The 21,198-nt window shown below is 40.6% G+C and overlaps 1 protein-coding gene across 1 annotated transcript in view; it reads left to right on the top strand.

Annotated features, from left to right (window-relative positions):
* The window catches only part of ACVR1 (activin A receptor, type I), a 104,738-nt gene that overhangs the window by 53,055 nt on the left and 30,485 nt on the right, over positions 1 to 21,198 (top strand). Inside the window, exons 3-6 of the mRNA XM_006880793.1 lie at positions 6,043 to 6,306; positions 9,618 to 9,829; positions 13,978 to 14,077; positions 18,692 to 18,838. Coding sequence (XP_006880855.1) covers positions 6,043 to 6,306; positions 9,618 to 9,829; positions 13,978 to 14,077; positions 18,692 to 18,838 — 723 coding nt within the window. The remainder of the gene's footprint in view (positions 1 to 6,042; positions 6,307 to 9,617; positions 9,830 to 13,977; positions 14,078 to 18,691; positions 18,839 to 21,198) is intronic.

Raw genomic sequence — 21,198 nt, 5'->3', positions numbered from 1 at the left:
ACATGCAAAATTCGTATACATTGTGTTTCACACTTTCCTTCATTCACATTTTTTTTGCGTGCAGTCATTCCCATACATGAAGCATTTTAATTTAGTGGTTGTCAAGAATATTGACTATACTGTGGACTCCCAGCATAAGAGACAAGTCTTTATTTGAAGAAGTACAGTCAGATTATTAACTAACTAAGATAAAAATGTGAATTGATTGCCATCAAGTCAGAACTGACTTACAGCTGACTCTCCAGGGAGTTTTTCAGGGGCTCAAAAATCACCCGCGAGGAGATTGCTGACCTTTCTTCCTCGGAGCAGCTGGTGGATTTGCCTGCCTTTGGGCTGCCCTTGCAGCTTCTTACCCACTAGGCCACCAGAGCTCCCTAAAATGTTCATCAAAATGGGTGAAATGACAAGATTTCGTCTCATGTATTTTGGACATTTTATCAGGAAGGCCAGTCCCGGGAGAAGGAATCATGCTTGATAAAGTAGAAATTGAGCAAAAAAGAAGACACTCATAGAAATGAATTGACATAGAGGCTGTGACCATAGGTTCACACACAGCAACAGTTGTGAGGATGGCGCAGGAAGTGTTTCGTTCTGCTGTATGTTGGGTTGCTGTGAATGGGAGCTAACTTGAGACTGCGTAACAACAGCCAGGATCATAGCTGCAGGCTGGTTTACATGTAGCATTTTATCATTTGTCTCATGTCAGAAACTCTAATGGCAAACATAGGTTTTTGTATATGGTTTAGAGTGATATTAGTTGGTCTTTGCAGCAGCTCAGACTCAGGGTGACTCCATAAAAGCATTAAAACATTATAGAGTGCCTGACAGAGCAAGCAGGAGGGAGAGCCTTGGAGTAGGGGGAGGATAAATTATGGTTCTGAGTCTAGATTGCTGAAGTCGCACTGAAGGCGTTAGTAAATACTTTTGCTGTGAGGTACAAGCTTATCCCAGCCCGGGAGAATCTGGGATGTGTTTTGTTCTGCCTCTTTCTCTGCCAGTCCAGGATTATGTTATAAGAGTAGGTGTGTTCTGATGGTGAGTTTGAAGGGAGGGCTAGAACAGTCTGCTTAAAGCTTTAACTGTAGTGCAGCCCTGGCGTGGCAAGCCTAACCCTGGATCGATATCCCAGCCCCTGGCCCTCCCTGTGGCACTGCGTCTCCTCACGGCAGTCTCTGTTTGTGGTCAGAACTCCCTGCTGCTCCCAGCCAGACCCTGGCTGCCAGTGTTTTCACACTGTCTTGGTTTTGCTTCTACAAAGGACAGACAGTGCCAGCCATAACACTGAGTAATGCCGGGAGGTGCTTTTCAGAGCAGACAGTGTGGGTGAGCTCGGCAGTGGCAGGGAGGGAATACCTCTGGCTTGACATTTAAATTACTGAATAATTTAAACAAATGTCAGTTAGGTGGAGTGGACTCACTGCGTTCTGCCAGGGCACTTCCTGGTTATTTGCACAGGCCAGTATAAAACACTTTATAGCAGATATGAGGCTTCCTGTCTGGGCCATTGAAAAATCAGTCACCAAAGGTTATAATGTTCCTTAGTGCTGCTCGATGTGTGCTGTATTTATATTATAGACTTAGAGATGGGGAAGCCTCAGACACACTTACTTGTGATCCACCTGTACAGGGGGTTTCTGTTTATTCTCCCCACCCTCTCCCCACAAAAATCCTCAAGAAAAAGAACAACAACAACAAAAAATTACCGGTCCACACATGCTGCAGCTCTTCCTAAGTTTTGACGAGACTAAAGATGTGAGTCATGGGCATTTTGGGGCCTGCTGTGCTGCTTAGAATTGTGGATATTAAGATGAGAGTGCTTTTACAGTGCTTTTTACCTTCTTTGAATTAGTAATCCTAGCTCTGAAACACTTTTGGCACCTCTTCGAACTAATCCATTCTGCCAGGTAAAGTTGCTAAAGTAACATTTATTTAGTATGTGTGTATGTGGTGTGTACGGTCACTCTTATATTTTTGAAAATTTAGAGTAATTTCAGTTGTGTGTAACAAATAGATGCAGAAGTAGATCTGAAAGTATTCAGTAGGACTCCAAACTCAAACTCCTTGCCATCAAGTCAGACTGACTCCTGGCTGACCTTCCAGCAGGTTTTCAGAGTCTGTAAATTGCCCGAGAGGAGATTGCCCATCTTTATCCTTAGTTGCAGCAGCATATACAAATTCAGAAGGTTAAATGTTGAGTGGGAGGTAAAATAGCAGCAAAAGATTGGTGAAGGGGACAGACACACACACACACACACACACACACACGCACTCTTTGCCATTGGCTGACTGCTGAACTTAGCTATGAGTTCCTGCTCTTCAAGACTTGAATTCTTTGAACTGTGGTATTAGAGAATATCGAATATCCCATGAACTTCCAAAAGAACAAATAGGTATGTCTTGGAGAAGGTGCAGTCAGAGTTCTCCTTGGAAGCAAAGATGACAAAGTTTCATTTCACATACTTTGAAGATGATGCTTGGAGAGAGACATCATGCTTGGAAAGGCAGAGGGTTGGTGAAAGAGGAAGACGCTTAACCAGGTGTATTGGCACAGTGACTGCAGCAGTGTGCTCAAGTCTGTCAGAGATTGTGAGGATGGTACAAGATTGGACAGGGTTCAGATCTTTGTTTCTAGGGTCATTGTGAGTTGTACCTGACTCGATGGCACCAAAGAACAATTAATAAGAATAACAATTAAGGCCTTTGCCTCTCTTTCTTATTCTTGATTGTGGGGTTATGGATCTGAAAATCTTTGTTTTGGACATGTTATGGTGATAAAGAATCAGCCATTTAAGACTTGTCATTTCTGATTGTCAGTAGCCCTTATTGCTACTTCTGTGGATTTCAGAGTTTATTTTGGGATTGAACTGTAATAGTAGCGTTCTCTTTGAAGGAGTATCTAAAGAATGATGATTATTTAACACATTGCCACAAATGACGGCAAATGTGTTTCTAAGCATGGTCGTCAATTTAACCGTGTGCAGCAATGTGTTAATTGATGCTTTAAAAATTGGAATGACAGTGTGTCACCAATGCCTTGACTACTTTAGTAGGCCAGCGTTTCCTGGACCCCTCTGATCTGCAGTTAGAGGTACACCTCTGATTCTCAAGCTTCCTTTTATTGTCTTTCAGAGATATGGGACTCCTTACACATTGAAGGTTTGTGGCAACCCTGTGTTGAACCAATCAGTACTGTTTTTCAGACAGCATGTGGCCACTTTGAGTCTATGTCACATTTTGGTATTTCTCACAATATTTCAAAGCTCTTCATAATGCTATTGCACACTTGGTAGACTGATTTGCGTAGACATGACTTTTCTATGTAGTGAGGAGCAAAATCTGTCCAGCTTGCTTTAATGCTGTGGTTTGGAATCAAACTTGCCATATCTCTGAAGTGTGCTGAGTTTTGTTATTCATTTTTCTAGTGGTCCTTATCACCAAGGATACAGTACATCACATTCCTCGATGCATTCAGAGTCTACATGTATATCCTCTCATTTTCTTTTTACTCCTTCATCCCAATTCTAACCTCATTCCCCAGCCTGCCCCAGTGAGCACATAGCCTTTAATGAGTAGATCCCTCGATATCAATGATCTCTGGAAAATATTTAAAGATAATACATGTTGTGTTTCATACTGACATGAATTGCACTGCAATTGTACACATCCATGTAGCTTTTTAATTAATTCCTTTCACCCGAGGCAGCTTATCTCATGTGTTTTTATAAAGTCTTTTTATGTCCCGGTGTCAATTGCAAATCAATATGATATCATTACCTCTCCCCCTCACACCTGCCCATCCATTTCGCTCCAAAGAATCATCACCTGTTGGCGGCGGAGTTGGCAGCCCTTCAGCCTGACTTCGTGCCATTCAGAGTGGCAAGCATGTCTAGACTCCCTAGAAATACTATCTTTCAACTCCTTTTTGGCAAGTGTAAACATTTTGCTGGATTATGTCAACAGATATCTATGTTTCCTAGCCTTGTGGAAATAGATTGGTGTTCGAATTTCTCTAGGCAGGAAAAATAGAGACTACTTCTTTGCTCATTAAACTTTACACTCACGAAAAATGTCTGCGGGCTCTTGATTCTCAGGGGCGAGACTGGTGACATACATAGCAAGTCCGTGGCTATTTTGGATTTTCTGCTTTCAGGCATGTCTTTGCTCTTAGATGAGCCCCTTGTGGTTTTCAAAAGGACTAGCGAGTCAATTATAAATAGAAGGCTCGTGTATATGTGTCTGCGTGCACTCACCCTGTCAGACGAGACAGCACCACTACAATGGGTAGGAAGCTAGTTTTCATATCTTTCCAGAGGGGAGAAGAAAGAGGAAGAACACTTGTCTCATTTTAAGGTAGCCCACTTCTCTACACACCTCCACATAAATAGGTGTAAAGGAAAGTGACATATTCTAAATACCTCACTTTAGGCCTTTTTTTTTTAAATTTAGTTTGTTTTTTCATTTCAATGAACATCTACAGAGATTTTGGGATTCCATTAATTCATTGTTGCACCCTTCTCCCCGCACAAATCCCCCCCCCCACCCGTTTGCTCCTCTCCTTGAAAAGCAAAAGAAAAACTCCTAGCTTGTTATTTTAGAAAGAATCCATTCTCTTCCAAACCCACGAGAGGGTCCAGGGTCCTGTCTATGACACAGACCTTGGGAGATAGCCCTGTGAGCCAATCTCCTCATATGAACACTGCTTCAGTGACAGTGGCCCTCACTCAGCTCTCCATCCAGTGTCCTCTAGATGTGGCTGTTGCCCTCTCTTTGTTTTCACTTCCGTCCTCAAAAGTGGCAGCTGTTGAGACCAACAGGTCTCAACTAAGCAAGGGAGCGGGGTGGGGAAGAAAATGATTTGCAATATGAAACACGAGTGTTTTCAGAAAGAGACACATCGACTAGAAGGTGTAATGAGCAGTGTGCCTCACCCCTCCCGTGTCTGTCTGCACCGCTGCGGGGACTCACCAGGTGTGCTGCTCGTTGGTCCCACCTGTTAGCTTCCCGCTTAGTCTTTGTTCTCTTCCTTTAATCATCCTGTGCCCATCAATACATAAAAGTGCCATAAGTGGTGCCAGTTTTTGTTGGGTTTTGTTTTGTGGGTTTTTTTGGTTTGTTTTTTTTCTGCCAGGTGAAAATATTAAGCAGCTTTTCTGAATTCCCAACATAGTAAATCGAAAAACCTTAGTGTTGCTGGCATTGAAATTTCGGTGTAGGCAATTAAACGGCAATAGTGATAACATGGCTTTGTAAGTATAAAAGCAGGAAAAGGTGTGATGAACTCTTGGGTGAGATGTGTTGCGCTGCCAACCCCAAAGCAAGTGGTTCAAACCCACCACCTGCTCCTTGGGAGAAAGATGGATTTTTCTCCTCCTATGTAATTTACAGTCTCTGAAAATTTGCTGAAGGATCAGCCATAGGTTGGATTAGACATTAGTAAGTTATGTGGGGGTTTTTTTCTTTTTTTAAATATAAATGCATCCTCTTATTACACTAAAATACTGCAGTTTTCTGAAGCTCTCAAGTAATGGCAAGCATGTCAGATTCTCAGTATTCTTAGTTGATGGGGATTTGCACAGAGTTAGCAGGAACCGGTACTAATAGCTGCCATAAATTGCATATATTTCTAAAGACCCCTTCCCACCTCCCATACCCCCCCTCCCCATAAGACGAAGGTAATATGTATGCTTTAATTACTGGCAAAAAATTTCTCTTGATTTAAGAATTGAGATTTGAGAGTCTCTCATGCCAAAGTTGATATGAAAACCACATTGGAGAAGTTGATTTTCAGTCTTCTGGCCAGATTTAGCCAATTTTGTCTTACTAAGAACATAAAACATTTATAAATGGATTCATATGTTGAGAGAGGATTGTTGTTTTAGTGATAGGTCACAGGCTGTAGGTACCATGTCCATTGGTGATACATGTGCTTGGCTGTCTCTTTGGTTCATCTTGAAGGGTAATTGCAGAGTAACTGTTATGTCATTGATTATAGGGAAGCCCATAGAATGATTCACCATTCTCCCCTCTCTCTCTCTTTTGCAGATGAGAAGCCCAAGGCTAATCCCAAACTTTACATGTGTGTATGTGAAGGCCTCTCCTGTGGGAATGAGGACCACTGTGAAGGGCAGCAGTGCTTCTCCTCACTGAGCATAAACGATGGCTTCCACGTCTACCAAAAGGGCTGCTTCCAGGTGTACGAGCAGGGGAAGATGACCTGTAAGACGCCGCCCTCCCCTGGCCAGGCTGTCGAGTGCTGCCAAGGGGACTGGTGCAACAGGAACATCACCGCCCAGCTGCCCACAAAAGGTTCCTGTGAACTTTTCTATTTCTACATCGAGGAGCTTTGCTAGTGTTTTCCCAATTTTGTGTGGGTTAAATAGCTATCAAAGGAGGCACATGACTTTCTTCCTCCTCTTTGACCCAGAGTCATTGGATGGCAGGAAGAAAGGTAGCAGTTGGTGAGGAAGATACGGACATGACCCCCTGGCATCTGCAAAGTGGGTGGGCATGTTTGAGAAAGTGAGCAACTGCGCACAGGTAAATGGCCGTGGTGACCACTGTAATTGCTCAAACAACCTGACTTGATGACTACTCGTCCCTTAAAAAAAAGAACTTATGACACCAGTGCCTGAGTGGAAGGAACATCTTTCCTCTTTTATGAGGAAGAAAGAAATATAAAAGGCTAACTTTTTCTCTGATTACCAGTGATCTCTTGCTAAAATGTGAAGCTAGGTGGTATTTCACTTGAATCTTGAGTGGTTTATGAGGAATCATCCTCTGCTGTAGTTAGTACAGTTAGATAAACGATAGAAACTAGTCCTCTAAAATGGTCACTTTATAAAATGAGCTCTTACTAGCTATCTCAGAGTCCCTGCAAGTGATAGTGTACCACAGTCTTCATAGACTCGCTCCACACCAAGTTTACTTCCTTGAATGTATAACCCAACCTAGGCTGGTTACCATCAGTTTGATTGATTCTGACTCCTGGTAAACCTCGTGTATTACAGAGTAGAACTGTTCCACAAGGTTTCCTTGCCTCTAACCTTTACAGATAGTGTAGTCTGTAGGGACTCATGTTTCTAACCCAAAGTGAATTGAATCCACCAGCGGTTTCTTAGGAGAAAAATGTGCAGTCTCTTCCCATGCGATTTACAACCTCCAAAAACCCACAGGAGGGTCACCTATGAGTTGGTTGCAACTCAACAGCATTGAGTTTGTGTTATGCATTTAATCTTTACCTGATTACTACACCTTTCTTCTGTAGTACTTCTAGGTAAATTCATTCCTTCAGCCATTAGGAAATTGGATAAATGCAAACTTTGTAACACCTAGGACCTTTCTAAACATGTAAGACATTTTTAATAGATCTAATTAGTTTTAGACCTAAAAAACCCCAACAACCTGTCCAAAAAGTAGAATGTTGTTGTTAGGTGCCATCGAGTCAAGTATGACTCACAGTGACCTTATGAACAACAGATCTGAACCCTAACCTATCCTGGTACCATCCTCACAATCTTCAACACCATTAAACACATTGTTACAGTCACTGTGTCAGTCCACCTCGTTGATGGTCTTCCTCTTTGACCATCCCTCCAACTTCCCAAGCATGATGTCACTCTGATGAATAGCCTCTCCTAGCAACATGCTCAGAGTTTGTAAGATGAAGAAGCATCATCTTTGCCTCTAAGGAGCAGAATTGGAGGTGCTAAGTAGTAATAGCCACTGTGAAAAATATCACCCCCCAAAAGGAGGCGGGATACGTATACAGTTAACTTCCAATAAGAAAATGGAATATCTTTAAATATGATAATGACTTCTAGAAGAAAATTTTAAAAAGAAAGATTGAGTCTAAGTAGTTAAAAGGAAAAGGCTACCTAGTATGTGAATCAACGTGCCAAAATGTCTGTGTTCAAACAGAAATTTGTAGAAAGCTATTTTAGAGCTCACTGGGCTGTAATGTTATGTGCTATTGAGTCGCCTGCAACTCGTAGTGACCCTATGTAACAAGAGCTGTGAACCCTGCCCTATCCTGAGCCAGTCTCACTGACTCAACACCCTAATCCCAGTGCCCCAGTTACTGTGTCAACCCACCTCATCCAGGGTCTTCTTCTAATGTGCTACCCCACCACCCTTCTTAGCTTGATGTCCTTCTCCATGGACTGGTACCTCCTGGCCACAATCCAAAGTCTAAACATATGTTATGGGGAATATTCTCTATAATCAACTCAATAGTATGTGGTTCCTGATCTATACATTACTTTAGAACCTTTCACTATAACAGAAGTCCCTAAGAGGTACAAGCAGTTTGCAGTCAGCTAGTAATCTAAAGGTTGGCAATTTGAACCTTCCCAGAGGCTGCCTGTCTGCTTTTGGAAAAGTCTTTGCCAAGAAAACCCTGTGGCAAGGTTCTATAGTGTAACACATGGGATCTCAGTGAGTCATAATTGGCTTGATAGCAGTGAGGTAGGTGTTTGGGTTTTAATAAAAGATTTATTTAAGGAATTTCTAAGTTAGGGAGACAAGCAATATTTATCATTTAATGTTGTTTGTAATTAGTTTTATACTTTATTATACAGATCACAAGTACCATAGAGCATTAAATGTGATAAACCACTGAGTATTTGGGATTGAGAAGTTAAAAGTATTGAAGTTAAAAATATTATATTGAAGGGGAAATTCTAAAGGGACCAGGAAAGTGGGAAGGGACAGAAGGCATATGTGAGGAAGAGCTGGGCTCTGTGACATAATATCAAGTAAGCAATAGAAATTACTATCTTGAGAATGTCCAACTAAGAAATTTAGTTTAATTCAGCAGGCAAGAAGAAATTGATTGTAAATATGAGTGACAGGTGAGGGCTTGAGTGAACACATGAATATTTAGACAGTGGAAAAATGTCTTAACTAAGTTGTGAATGAATGATCAGGAGAATAAGTGAATTGGTGAATGAATATTTGAATAAGATGCATGAATGTTTTCTAGAGTGAGGGAGCTCTGGTAGCCTCATGGTAAGAAGGTGCGTTGTAATCCCAAAGGCAGGAGGTTTGAATCCATGAGCTGCTCCACAGGGGAAAGATGGCTATTCTTTTCCTATGCAATTTACTGCCTCTGAAAACTTGTTTGGACTTGATGGCACACAACAACAAGCAGAAATTGAGATGTAAAAGAGATCAGTGAAATTCCCCAATAGAAAAAATATATTGAAATGAAGAGACTGCAGGGTAGGTTAATTCTGTTTCAGCCCAGAAGGCACATTCTCATAGGAATGTTAAAACATAGTATCTGATTGTAAGGGCTGCATGATAAAACACCCTTACAGATACAATTGAAGCTGCACAAAAGTAATAGTTACATAGTACTTTGTTTTAAAAGTATACTCACATCCATTAATGCCCTTGGTTCTCAGCAAAGTTTTCCATCAAATGATTCTTTTGTCTAATTAAATAATGGTTAAAATATCTGGGCCTCAGGCCAGATATTAGAAGTGATTTCGTTGTAACATTTTGTCACTGTTGCTATTAGTGCTGTGTGGTTGGACTCAGGAGCTGTTTAACCAGGATATTGGTTATCTAAATAAGTAACTTCTTATAGCCACTTACACCTTTCTGCTTATTTCCAGAAAAGACCTTCTCTGGAACACAGAATTTCCACTTGGAAGTTGGTCTCATCATTCTGTCAGTAGTGTTTGCAGTATGCCTTCTAGCTTGTCTGCTGGGAGTTGCTCTCCGGAAATTTAAAAGGCGCAACCAGGAACGCCTCAATCCCAGAGACGTGGAGTATGGCACTATTGAAGGTCTCATCACTACCAACGTTGGAGACAGCACTTTAGCAGTGAGTGTGCGACCAGGGAAAATCCTTGAATGTTAGGAAGATGGTGTCAGACATATTCTTATTTCAGCTGTAAAACCCTTCCCTGTAACTGGTGTGGGCATGGCAATGTAACATCAAACCACTGGTCACTTAGTCTTAACTACTTGCTGGCTCTTGATCAGTCTGTGTGAAAACAGCTATTTCAGGCTGTCAATTACATTAAATGGGACTTATTTCAGTAGAATCTTTAGTCAATTTTATTTAAGAAGTTAAGAGAAAAATAATAGAGAATGAGTACCTGTAATTTGGAAAGTACAGGTGTGACATGGATTTATGGTACTTGTGAGTCTCTGTCCATAGGGTAGCTATGAGTCAGAACTGATCTGATGGCATCTAACAACAGCATTCTTTTAGTAATAACAGTGCTTATCAAAAAACGCCTTTGCTTAATGTTATAAATGAAACTCTCATTTCTCAAGGTTTAAAACGGAAAACCTCAAAATGTTACATTAGAAAAAGTCACATTTTTCCTGCTCTTGTGCTGCCCCCTTGTGGAGGGCAGCTAATTGGTTAGACCAGTGCTGTCCAGTAGCAGCAGTATGTGAGCCAAATGTAGTTTTTTCCTAGGTGCATTTTTTTAAAGTTTAAAAGAATACAGGAAATTCATTTTAACAATACATTTTATTTTACCTAGTATTTCCAAAGATCGTTTCAGCTGTTGTTGAGAACCATCAAGTTGGAACCAACTCACAGTTGACCCTCCAGAGGATTTTCAGAGACAGTAAATCTCACAGGAGGAGATTGCCTATCTTTTTCCTGTGGAGCAGCTGATCGATTAGAACTGTGTATGTACCTTTGGGTTGGCAGCATCGTTCCTGATGACTACGTCACCAGAGCTGCCTTTCTGTCTATAGTCAATAATAGTTATTGATGAGATAGTTAATATTCTTAACTTTTAATTAAGTCTTTGATATATGTTATCAACCCAAAGGCACACAGTTTGAATCCACCATCTGCTCCACGGGAGAAAGATTGTCATCTTCTCCTGTGTAGTTTACAGCCTCTGAGAACCGGCTTGAGGGTCAGCTATGAGCTGGTTGGTTTAATGGCACATAACAACATGTCATTTATGATAGGATATGTTGTTTACTCTTGCCACTATTTGTAGAGCACAAATGGTTAATGGTTGGACTGTTAACTGAAGGGTTAGTTGTTCATTCCTACCCAGAGACCTCAGAAGTAAGGCTTGGTGATCTGTTGCCAAAAGATCGGCCTAGGAAACCTTATGGAGCAATTCGGTGCTACACATACTGGGTCTCCTTATGTCAAGATCAACTCAGCAACCACATTTTACACTTAGTTCAAAGTAGCCACAGGGGACAACATGTGGCTCCTGGCTCCATATTGGAAATACAAAGCTGTCATTCAATTTAATATTTTAAAATTCCACTTTTACTATTTAAAGGAAAATGACATTAAAAGTGGCTGACTGACCTTCCATTACTTTTAAAAACATAAATTATCAAGTTAATTTTGAAGAGACCAAATTTCATTTTAAGTCACAGCAATATCATTTGACAGAAGCTAACAGTAAACATTGTTTGTTGTTATTTTTGTTGAAGTGAGTAGGAAGGGTAACAGCATTTATTCTAAGGTATTAAACTGTGCTTAGTCAGTGCCTACTCTGAAAAGATAAAGACTAGTGAGTGTTACAAAGGGGTTAAAGATAAGCCCATACTAAGTGAAGACTCCCTGGTTTATAGACTTTTGACCTGATCCAATGTTAATTTAAATCATGTCTGAGTCTTGCTTAAGGTCATCTTGTCTCATTCTCTAGAAGAGAAACTTGAAAGTGCCTGGTAGCTTGCACTGGTTCAGGTGTAAAGACTAACCCTGCAACTTCCTTACATCCAGAGAGTCAGCATCTTTGTAGCTCTGTTGCTGCACCTGGAGAAGTGCAGGAACTACTCTAGGAAGCCGTCAAGCGTTTGGTTGTGGCTACGCAGGCTGGTTCTACCCCATCCTGTTACCTTCGTACTTCCTATGGTACAAAAGAAAGGAGGAAGGACTCTTTGGCTTCCTTTTTCCCACCTGTTTGAATTGTCATACAGTAAAACTAGGAAGAGAGGACTTGGGGACATTTCATTTAAAAAATGCGAGAACTGCAGGGTTTTGTGGGGCTTTTTTTGGTTGAAACTATACATAGAAGCCTATTTCAAGTTTTTAGAAAAACCAAATGAGTTTATTGAGTTAAGTAGCAAGAAGACATGAGGATGAATTCTGACAAAGCTTGAGCAAAGCAAGATTCTAAAATAGATTAGTGAGAACTTGGTTTCTCAGAGCTACTAAGATAACTAGTTACCAAGGGCCATAAGAGGAACATCTACTGTAAATTACTTTAAATGGCTTTCAGAATTTTGAACAAGGAATGGTTGTGCATGCCAAAATAATCTTTAAATTCCACTGTATAAGATGATAGTATATCACGATGAAATAACACAGGAAAAGACACTATTTAAATTAATTATGAGTTTCACGTAATAGGTTTTTGAAGAGGTTTTTGCAACAAAGGATATCTTTTACTAAACAGCACCTCCACATTGAAAACCAAAATGCCTTACCATTCAGGATTTGAGGTTGCAGTCTGTCAAATTTTCTGTTGAACCCTATCAACTTTTAAGTTTCTGAGCTGAGTTTAGAACCAGGACTGCATTTAGAGCATTATGGAAGAAATAATACATTCATTTCATTTTCAGAACTATTCTTTAACATGTTGTCACACACTTTTAAATTGATGACCGTGCTTATAAACATTTTTTTTTCACTATAGCCATAATTTACAGCCATGTGTTAAAAAAATTAATATATGGAAAGAAAAGGGAGCCACCAAGAGAATGATTGGAAGATGTACTTCTAGGACACTCAGTATTCTTGTTGATTACCCATTTTATGGTTTTCAAGGTTTCTAAATGTCTTTATTTGACTGTTCAGCTTTTATAATTGTACCATTCCCCACTACTTCATAGTGAAACTTGAAGGAAATGAAAGAAGATAAAATAAATTTAAACAACCAAGGTATTGCTTTAACAGGACAGTTAAATGTTAGGGGAAAAAAGACGTTTGGGGAATGTCACTACACATCATTGCAACCATAAGACCATCACTATGGACACATACTGTTGATTATAGATATTCCGTTCTTGATATGGAAAGATTTCTGCTTCTAGCTTCACAAGGAAAGGAAGAAAAAACAATGTTTGAGACAACTATCTAGGGATTTCTTTTGTGGGACATATTTCAATTTTTGACAATGATTGCCTGTATTGATTTTATTCTAAAACATTTTATTGTTGTAAATGATATACAGCTAAAATTTGTCAATTCAATGACATTAATTGCATATGTCCTGTTTTGTAACCATTGTTAAGTTCTCAGTGACAGCCTTCTTTCTTTGTGATTTGTGAATGAGCTACACGAACAAGTGACACACAGCTGGAAGTCCTCACCCTTGTGTTCCTCGCCCACCTAACAAGTCACTGCCATCACGGAGTCTACCAATTTGAGGCAACACGGTGATGAAGAGCCTTTCAGGAGAAACCCCACCTCGTTAGAATGCCTTAGATTTGTCAACAAAAGAGAATCATTCAGGAGATTCACAGTGATCGCAGGGCAGTTTTTAGGTAGGGAGTTGGGCAGCTGACTGGAAGGTCAGACTTCTGGTGGTTTGACTCTACCAGCAATTCCTTTGCAGGAAGATGGGCAGTCTCTACATGTGTGATTTACAGTCTCTGAAAAGCTGCTTGAGGGTCCGTTATGAGTCAGTTCCAGCTGGAAGATAGTGACTCTTTGACTTTGACTTCAAGACTTTCTACTGCTCTTCTTTGTTCCACTTCTGTTGTTTTTGTAGCTTCTGCTGGTGCTCAAAACTACTTCTTGGGCCTTCTTTTTACTTTTCATACTGTACTTTGCTCAGATTTCCCTAAAACTTAGTATAAGGGAAGACTGCTGTTCCTCAGGACCATCATATGTTAGAGAAGAAACACAAATACTCACTGCGCCCTGATGCTGACAAGTCATGTGCCAAGAATCTCTGTGGTTCATGCTGGCTAATCCTCTTCAATGGTAGCTGGTTCCTAATAGGTTCTTTTTCTCCTTGTCTTAAACAATAGGATTTACTGGATCATTCGTGTACATCTGGAAGTGGCTCCGGTCTTCCTTTTCTGGTACAAAGAACGGTGGCTCGTCAGATCACGCTCTTGGAGTGTGTCGGTTGGTAATTCTTTTTCCGTTTCTTTGGGAGTTATGATGAACAATGTTAGACATGGTCCTGTAAAAGGAAGCAACTTGGAAGATCTGCTTCTTGTTATTGTCTGTTGTTTCCTGTTAAATTTTAGGAGAAGCGAGGTAGTTATGTGATGTAACCACTTCTCTGTTCTCTATGATTCATGTCTGAGCGCCTCCACTTGCTGAAGCTCCTGTCAAGGGAATATGTCACCCGTTAGTGCAGAGAATGCCTTGGCAATGGGCTCGGTGGTAATTAGACTCTTAGGGGTGATGAGAATACTTGAAAGCATGAATTGATGGGATTGTGCCCAACTATATGTATTGAATAATCAGCAGTAAGTAAGCTTTCAGACAATAAACTTATTTATTGCAATTCTGTAATCCTTCCCACTCTTCTCCTTTTTTTAGAAAAAGGATTAAACAAATTTTTTCCAAGGATACCTTTCGAGCTCCTTTATTTAGATAAGAGCTATCTATATACATTTCCCCATGGCTGTTCCTGTTTTTCCCATATGTGAACATGCTTAATTGTAGACATAATCATGGTGTCTATACAGCTTTTTGTTTCCAGTTTTAAGCCCACACATTTCTACATGTTTGCAGAGATCACAACTATTTTACAGGACTGTGTAACAGCCCTAATGGGGATTAAAGTAACTTCAACAATACAGTTTTTATACAGATTGCTTCTTTTTCTGAATTCTTTACTTGGAGCCAGTTCCTACTAGTTAAGGTTTTTAGATCACATTTGTAAAGTTTGTTGTTGGTTTTGGTTGGTTGTTTTTTTTTAAAGGCTTGTTAAATTGCATTCTAGGAAGATTAAATCAAATGACATTTTAAAAAAGTTTTCTTTTTACTAATTTTACTTTGATGTGGAGCACACTGGGGAGACATTGTTTTCATTAATATTACCTTCAGAGGGCACACAACCATGGCAGTGGTTGCAGTATGGAGTTCACAGGATCTGTTGTCAGCATCCCCCTATGCTCAGCTTTTTGAGTTGGGCCCTCATTTCCTTTTACTTGTGCTTTAGAGGCCTCTATCATGTCTTTTCCTTCCAGGAGGTGGTTGATCCTCATAAATAGCCTTTACCACTTAACTACTGTCCTCTGGTTTTGTGCTGCCAACCCCAAAGCAGGTGGTTTGAATCCACCAGCTGCTTCTCTGAAGAAAAACGGGCAGTTTCATCTCCTCCCATGCAGTTTAGAGCTTCTGAAAAATATCTGGAAGGTCAGCTGTGAGTTGGTTCTAATTTAGTGGCAGTGAGATTTGTGAAAACCCTCAAACCAAATAATAGGAAGGAAACTGGGCAGGAATAGGATAGGCAGTAGCTAACCAGTTAGCCTTCTTGTCTCTCCCCATGTCTGTAGCCACGGTGAAGTCCCCCACATCCTTCATCTCCTTCACAGCGAGCTGATTAGAGACAAGCAAGCTGTGATGACCGCTGAGGTAGTTCTTTCACACTAACAAGCCTCCTGTTGATTGTTTATTTGTCCTGTTCCCCTCTGCCCTGTGGCTACTCAGCATTCACACCACTCAGCATTCCCTGAGCAGCATGCTATCTCAAGATCCCTCCTTCCAGATTGGCCTCAGAGTCCAAAGGACAAAATAAAAGTGACTCATTAAAATATGCACATGGTTTCTGATTATAAATGCAGTTGTCAGTGTTTTTTAAGAAATAATGTAAATTTAATGACAGCCTTTTGTTGGTTTAGTGTTAATGACTTGAACAATAGGAATGGCTTTTTAACACCTTGTAATGCTCATGTGGTTCAGCCTCAGCTGTGAATTTATGGACTGGATTTGTGGACAATTTATGGATAATAAAAGGGTTTTGGTTCAGAAAATGGAAATTGTACCAGTTCAGTTATTCCCAGATAATGATTCATGGACCCCCAAATTTCAGATGTTTTTAGGGTACTGTTGGCCAGGACTTTTGCACAGCTCTATGTCTGTTTTAGGGACAATTGAGTAAAGTTACATTTTAACACACACACACACACACACACACACACACACACACACACACTTGGAAACTTAGGTAAGTTGAAAACTCTTGAAATAAATTTTTATTTTAGCTTGCCTACCTTGCAATTCAACTGTTTCCTTTTTTTCTACTAGTTTATTTACAAAAATTCGAATACAAATTTGAATAAACTCTTTCAATTTCCTTCACCTCCCCACCCATTAAATTGTACAACCCAGTGATTAATCCCCCCTTCCTCTTGCACATCCACATCCTTCTGCTTCCAGCCTCTCCCACCCCTCCTGGATCCTTATACTCATTCTACAATAATGGTTTTATACAATATTTATCCTTGTGGGACTGAGTTCACTCAGCATAATGCTCTCCAGTCCCTCCCAAGTTAGGTAATAATTTGCAAAGTTATTGCTCTTGCATGCTGCATAGTATTCCATTTTGTGAATGTACCATAATTTCTCAGTCCATTTGTGGTTGGACATTTGGGGCTGTTTCCATGTTCTTGCAATGATGAATAATGCTGCTATGAACATTGGTGTACAAATCTCAGTTTGTGCCTCAGTTCTCATATTCTCAGGGTATGTTCCAAATAGTGAAGTAGCCAGGTCATATAGAATTTCTATGTTCATCTTTTTGAGGAAGTGCCAAACTGCCTTCCACAATTTTACAATCCCTCCAACAATGTGTAAGAGTTCCTTTCTCGCTACATCCTCTCCAACTGCCCTGTTAAACTTTACCACTCAATTTGGTTTTGATTTGTGTCTCTTAAAAAAAAAAAAAAAAGAAGCAGCACTTGAGACAGTTTAATAGTTAATGTGCGCAGTTTCCCAGAATAATTTTCGTCCCTTTCTGTTGCAAATCAGAAGACTAAAGGAACATCCACATAAATAATGGCGCCGGACCCAAGAAAGGATGAGTACTTCCTTTTCTAGCAGCAGATGATGTAGTATCTTAGCACTTGAGCCACAGGCAGCCACAGTTGCTAGGACTTTTATTAGAATGAGTTTTGTTCTAATTAGTACTTATATGACCTGATGGTGGCCCACAACTTCTTGGCCACGTTTTGCATCACTTTGAATAAATGATTGGTGGTTCCTAGTGACATTATTTGTCGCAGATGAATTCAGGTTCTGTTTCAGGTGTGTCACCGGTACAGACATGCCTTCCCTCTCCATGTTTGGGTTCTCAGTGGCTTAGTTTGTCAGCCAAGAGCTGGTTTTTTGTTTTTTTTTGGTTTTTTTTTTTTTTTGTATGTGCAGGTGGTGGTACAGCTGCTTATTACAAGCTGTGCTTCCTAGCAGCCCTGCAAGGGCCCCACTGCCCTGCAAGTTGTGTTATCTAGGTATCTTTGCCCTTGATTATACCCTCTGTTGATTCCCTTGTCTGGTGGTAATTACCTCCTCAGCCCAGCCTCCTGATCACCCCTACCTATAATTAAGGCAAAGAATGGAAGACGGAGCCTGGAGTTGACAAAGCTGTCAAGTGTGTTGCTGCAGTAGGAGAGGGGGTGTGCACTGATCAGATCACAACTTAGGAAGCCCCGCATTTCTGAAAATGAGCAAATACCCATGACCAATGTCAGAAATGATCACCGTTCTGGGATTATATGTTTAAGACTTTGCAAATCCCCTTTTGAAATAGATCTTCCACCAACAAATCCTTTAGGAATGGCAGGAGCTGTAGCATGTTGAGCTCCTGCTATGCAGCAGTGTCGTTCTTGGTGTCTTTTATCCTTCAGAACTCACATCTCAAAGTTCTTAGTACCCTTTGTGAAAAATAGAATGTGTGTGTAAACGGGCATATGGGACTCTTAACAAATGCATAAATTGATCCTCTGTGAAGAGAGGGAGTCAAGCTTTTTATGTTCACCATACACTTTAGAGCAGGGAGCTCTGGTGCCCTCATAGGTAAAGAATTTCACTATCAACGCCAAAGACACATGGTTCAAATCCACCAGCTGCTTTCTGGGATAAAGAGGGATGATCTCCCCTGCTACTTATAGCTGCTGGAGCTGTGAATCTGTTCTGACTCAACAACACATAAAAACATATGTACTTTTTTCTTCATTATACTTTAATATGAAATGTAACTATCATTTTTTAAATTTTCCTCATCGTTGTGCTTTTATCAAACCATAGGTGTTTTGTACCTTTTAATGGAGGATTTTAAATGGAATAATAATTAGCAGCTGCAGTGAATGTTTAATTTGTTGTCAAAACAAGATAGATGGGAGAGGTAAGGGCCATTTTAGTTTTATATATCTTGATAATCTAGGAGCTCTGGTGGTTTAGTCTGCAGGAAGTTACACTGATAATCCCAAGACAGCGCTTTTCTACCAGTTCAAATCCATCAGCTCCCCCATGGAAGAAAGATAGGCAAGTTCCTCCTAAGTGCTTTACAGCCTCTGAAAAACTCGGTGTAAGATTTGCTATGAGTTGGTGCTGCAGTGAGGTTGATAGTTATATTTATCTTAAAACTGAGTTTTGTAGTAAACAATGAGAGGAATTAAGAATTGCAAGCACTAAATAAATTTATTGCCTCACTTTTAACACATACTTTGAACTGACTACCTCTTAGTGGCCTCATATCCAGTGTCCACCCTGCTTTGCTTTCCACAGGGAAAGGCAGGTACGGAGAGGTGTGGCGGGGGAGCTGGCAAGGGGAGAACGTGGCTGTCAAGATCTTTTCATCCCGAGACGAGAAATCATGGTTCCGGGAAACAGAACTGTACAATACGGTGATGCTGCGGCATGAGAACATTTTAGGTAAGCATAAGCCCCTTATTAATTGTATCTAGAGAGAAATAATTGCCTTTCTTCTCAGGTAACTTTGAGAGTCTCCCCTGAAGATGGCTAACTTTAATTTTCTTTTTAACACCCAATTTCTTGTATGACTCTGAAAGTAAATTAATCATTCTTCTGGATGATGAGAAGGAAATTGTTGTTGCTAATTCTTATTCCTACATCTGCAGTTCGTTATTTAAACAACAAAAAATTCGCCCCATGTTGTTCACTTCAAGGCCTCATTGGTAGTTCTACTCACCCCACCCTTCCTGAATATTTATAGACTCAAACGAAGAAAGATCTTTGGACTATTTCCTAGAGATTCACAGCTCCCAGGGACATCATAATTAAATGCATATTCCTGCAAGCTAGGCATCGTTTTAAAGCTCAGATTTACAGAGGGATGCTGCATAAATTTTAATTTGGGAACAAACGCCTGGAAACGTTTGTGAAATATGTGAAATGCCCATTGAAATACTGCGATGGTGCTTTTAAAAAAACAACAACAACAAAACAGTTGCTGTTAAGTTGTTTCCGACTCCTGGCGACCCCATATGTGTTGGGATCTATCTGTATTCCATAGGGTTTTTAATGCCTGTTTTTCTAGAAGTCAGTCACCAGGCCTTGTCTTCTTCTTCATCTTCCTTTTTTTTTTTTAAGGCCTTGTCTTCTGAGGTGCCTCTGGTTAGATCCAGATCACCAGCTTTTTACTGAAAGGGTAAGAGTAAATGTGATCATATTGATAGATCATGAATGCTGCCTGACGTGCTTGCTTCATAATGGACGTGAAGTTTATAGTGAATCTAACACAGCTGACCTTTCCCCTTGTCTTGTCCATTTTAATGACTTTTGGATCAGGTCTGGCTTACGGGAGGCCATTGCCATAATTTCTTTATATTCCAAAGCTGCCAGTTTAGTATTTAAATCTGTGTCAAGTTTTCTGCACCAGATGGCTTTGACCTTGTGCAGTTTTGGTTCAGTAGTGTGTAGAATATTTCGTCTCAGAATTCTCTCCATTTCTTTTGCTGAGTGCTCCCTTTCCCTTGCCTCATGAGCCCCAGTCCTCACTCAGCCCCCCTCACTTACGCTGTTGCTATTGGCCTCCTTTTTCTCATCTATTTCTGCATACTGAGCTCTCTTCTTGGGAGCAGTGATTCTCTGCTCAGTGTGTCTTTGACTTCCATATTGAAGACTTACAGACTTGCATTGGAAGACTCTGTATTAATCGATCCAGGTCTCATAACTTATCTTCAGTTAAGTAACTCCACATGGAGCTTCCATTGGTATTTGTCATGTCTTGGGAATGTCATGAATCTTTAGGTGTCTGTTGCTTTGTTCCTATTGTTCTTGATTCCTGCTGTCCCTGTCCTTCCACCTGTTAACCACCCCCTTCTCTTCCATCAAAACTCTCCAATCACCTTTTAGTTTGTGCAGTGGGATTATGTTTTCTGTACCTCCCTCACTTTGTAACTTTTCTTTAGCTCGTACCATACACTACCTATGTGAGTTAGGTGTGTACATAAAGGAACAGTAGCAATCTCAACAATAGTAATGGACCTTATTATGCACTGAGCACTGTTCAAGTGCACTTTGTCCATTTTCTTACTTAGTCACCACCACAATCTTGAGCGGGCTGTTGTTAGATGCCGTCAAGTTGAGTATGATTCATAGTAAACCTGGAAAAGAAAGATCTGAACCGTGTTCTCTCCTGGGCCTTCCTCACACTTCCTGACACACAGGAGCCCATTATAGCAATCACTACATCAGTCTACCTGGTAGATGGTCTTCTTCTCTGTCACTGAACCTCCACCCTTCTCAGCATCATGTCCTTCTCCAAGGAGCTGCACCTCCTTGCAACATGCCCAGAGTATGTGAGGCAAAGCCTCATCATTCTTGTCTCCAAAGAGCACTCTGGCTGCACACTCTCCAAGACCGGGTAGGGCACTCTTATCTTCTCAACTTCAGCTGATGATTACCAAAGAACCAAGAGGTTAAAGTTACCCAGGAGATGAAATAAAAAGACGGAGAACCAAACAAGGCATTCTGTCCCAGTTCCCACTGTAATCTACCACATGGTCACAGAGCGCTGGTGGTGCCATTTAGCTTCTGGTCAGCCTTGTATGTCCCTTAGATATACACAACTTTTGAGATAGGTACATTGACTTCTAAGAAGTGCTGTCTGATCCAGTATTCCCTCTGACATGGGAATGGACTGAAGTTGAAAGACAGTTAAGACTTGGTTATATGGGAAACCAAGCATTGATTACAAACATTGCTTTGTCTTTAAACATGGTAGGTACCCATACTCTATGGCTGTAAGACCAGAGGAAAAGGACATTCAC

This window comes from Elephantulus edwardii, unplaced genomic scaffold, assembly GCF_000299155.1.
Source record: "Elephantulus edwardii isolate Elephantulus edwardi_28Jun2011 unplaced genomic scaffold, EleEdw1.0 scaffold00010, whole genome shotgun sequence".
Taxonomy (NCBI): domain Eukaryota; kingdom Metazoa; phylum Chordata; class Mammalia; order Macroscelidea; family Macroscelididae; genus Elephantulus; species Elephantulus edwardii.
Note: the sequence above shows the minus strand (reverse complement) of the source record. Positions and strands in the feature narration are given on the sequence as shown.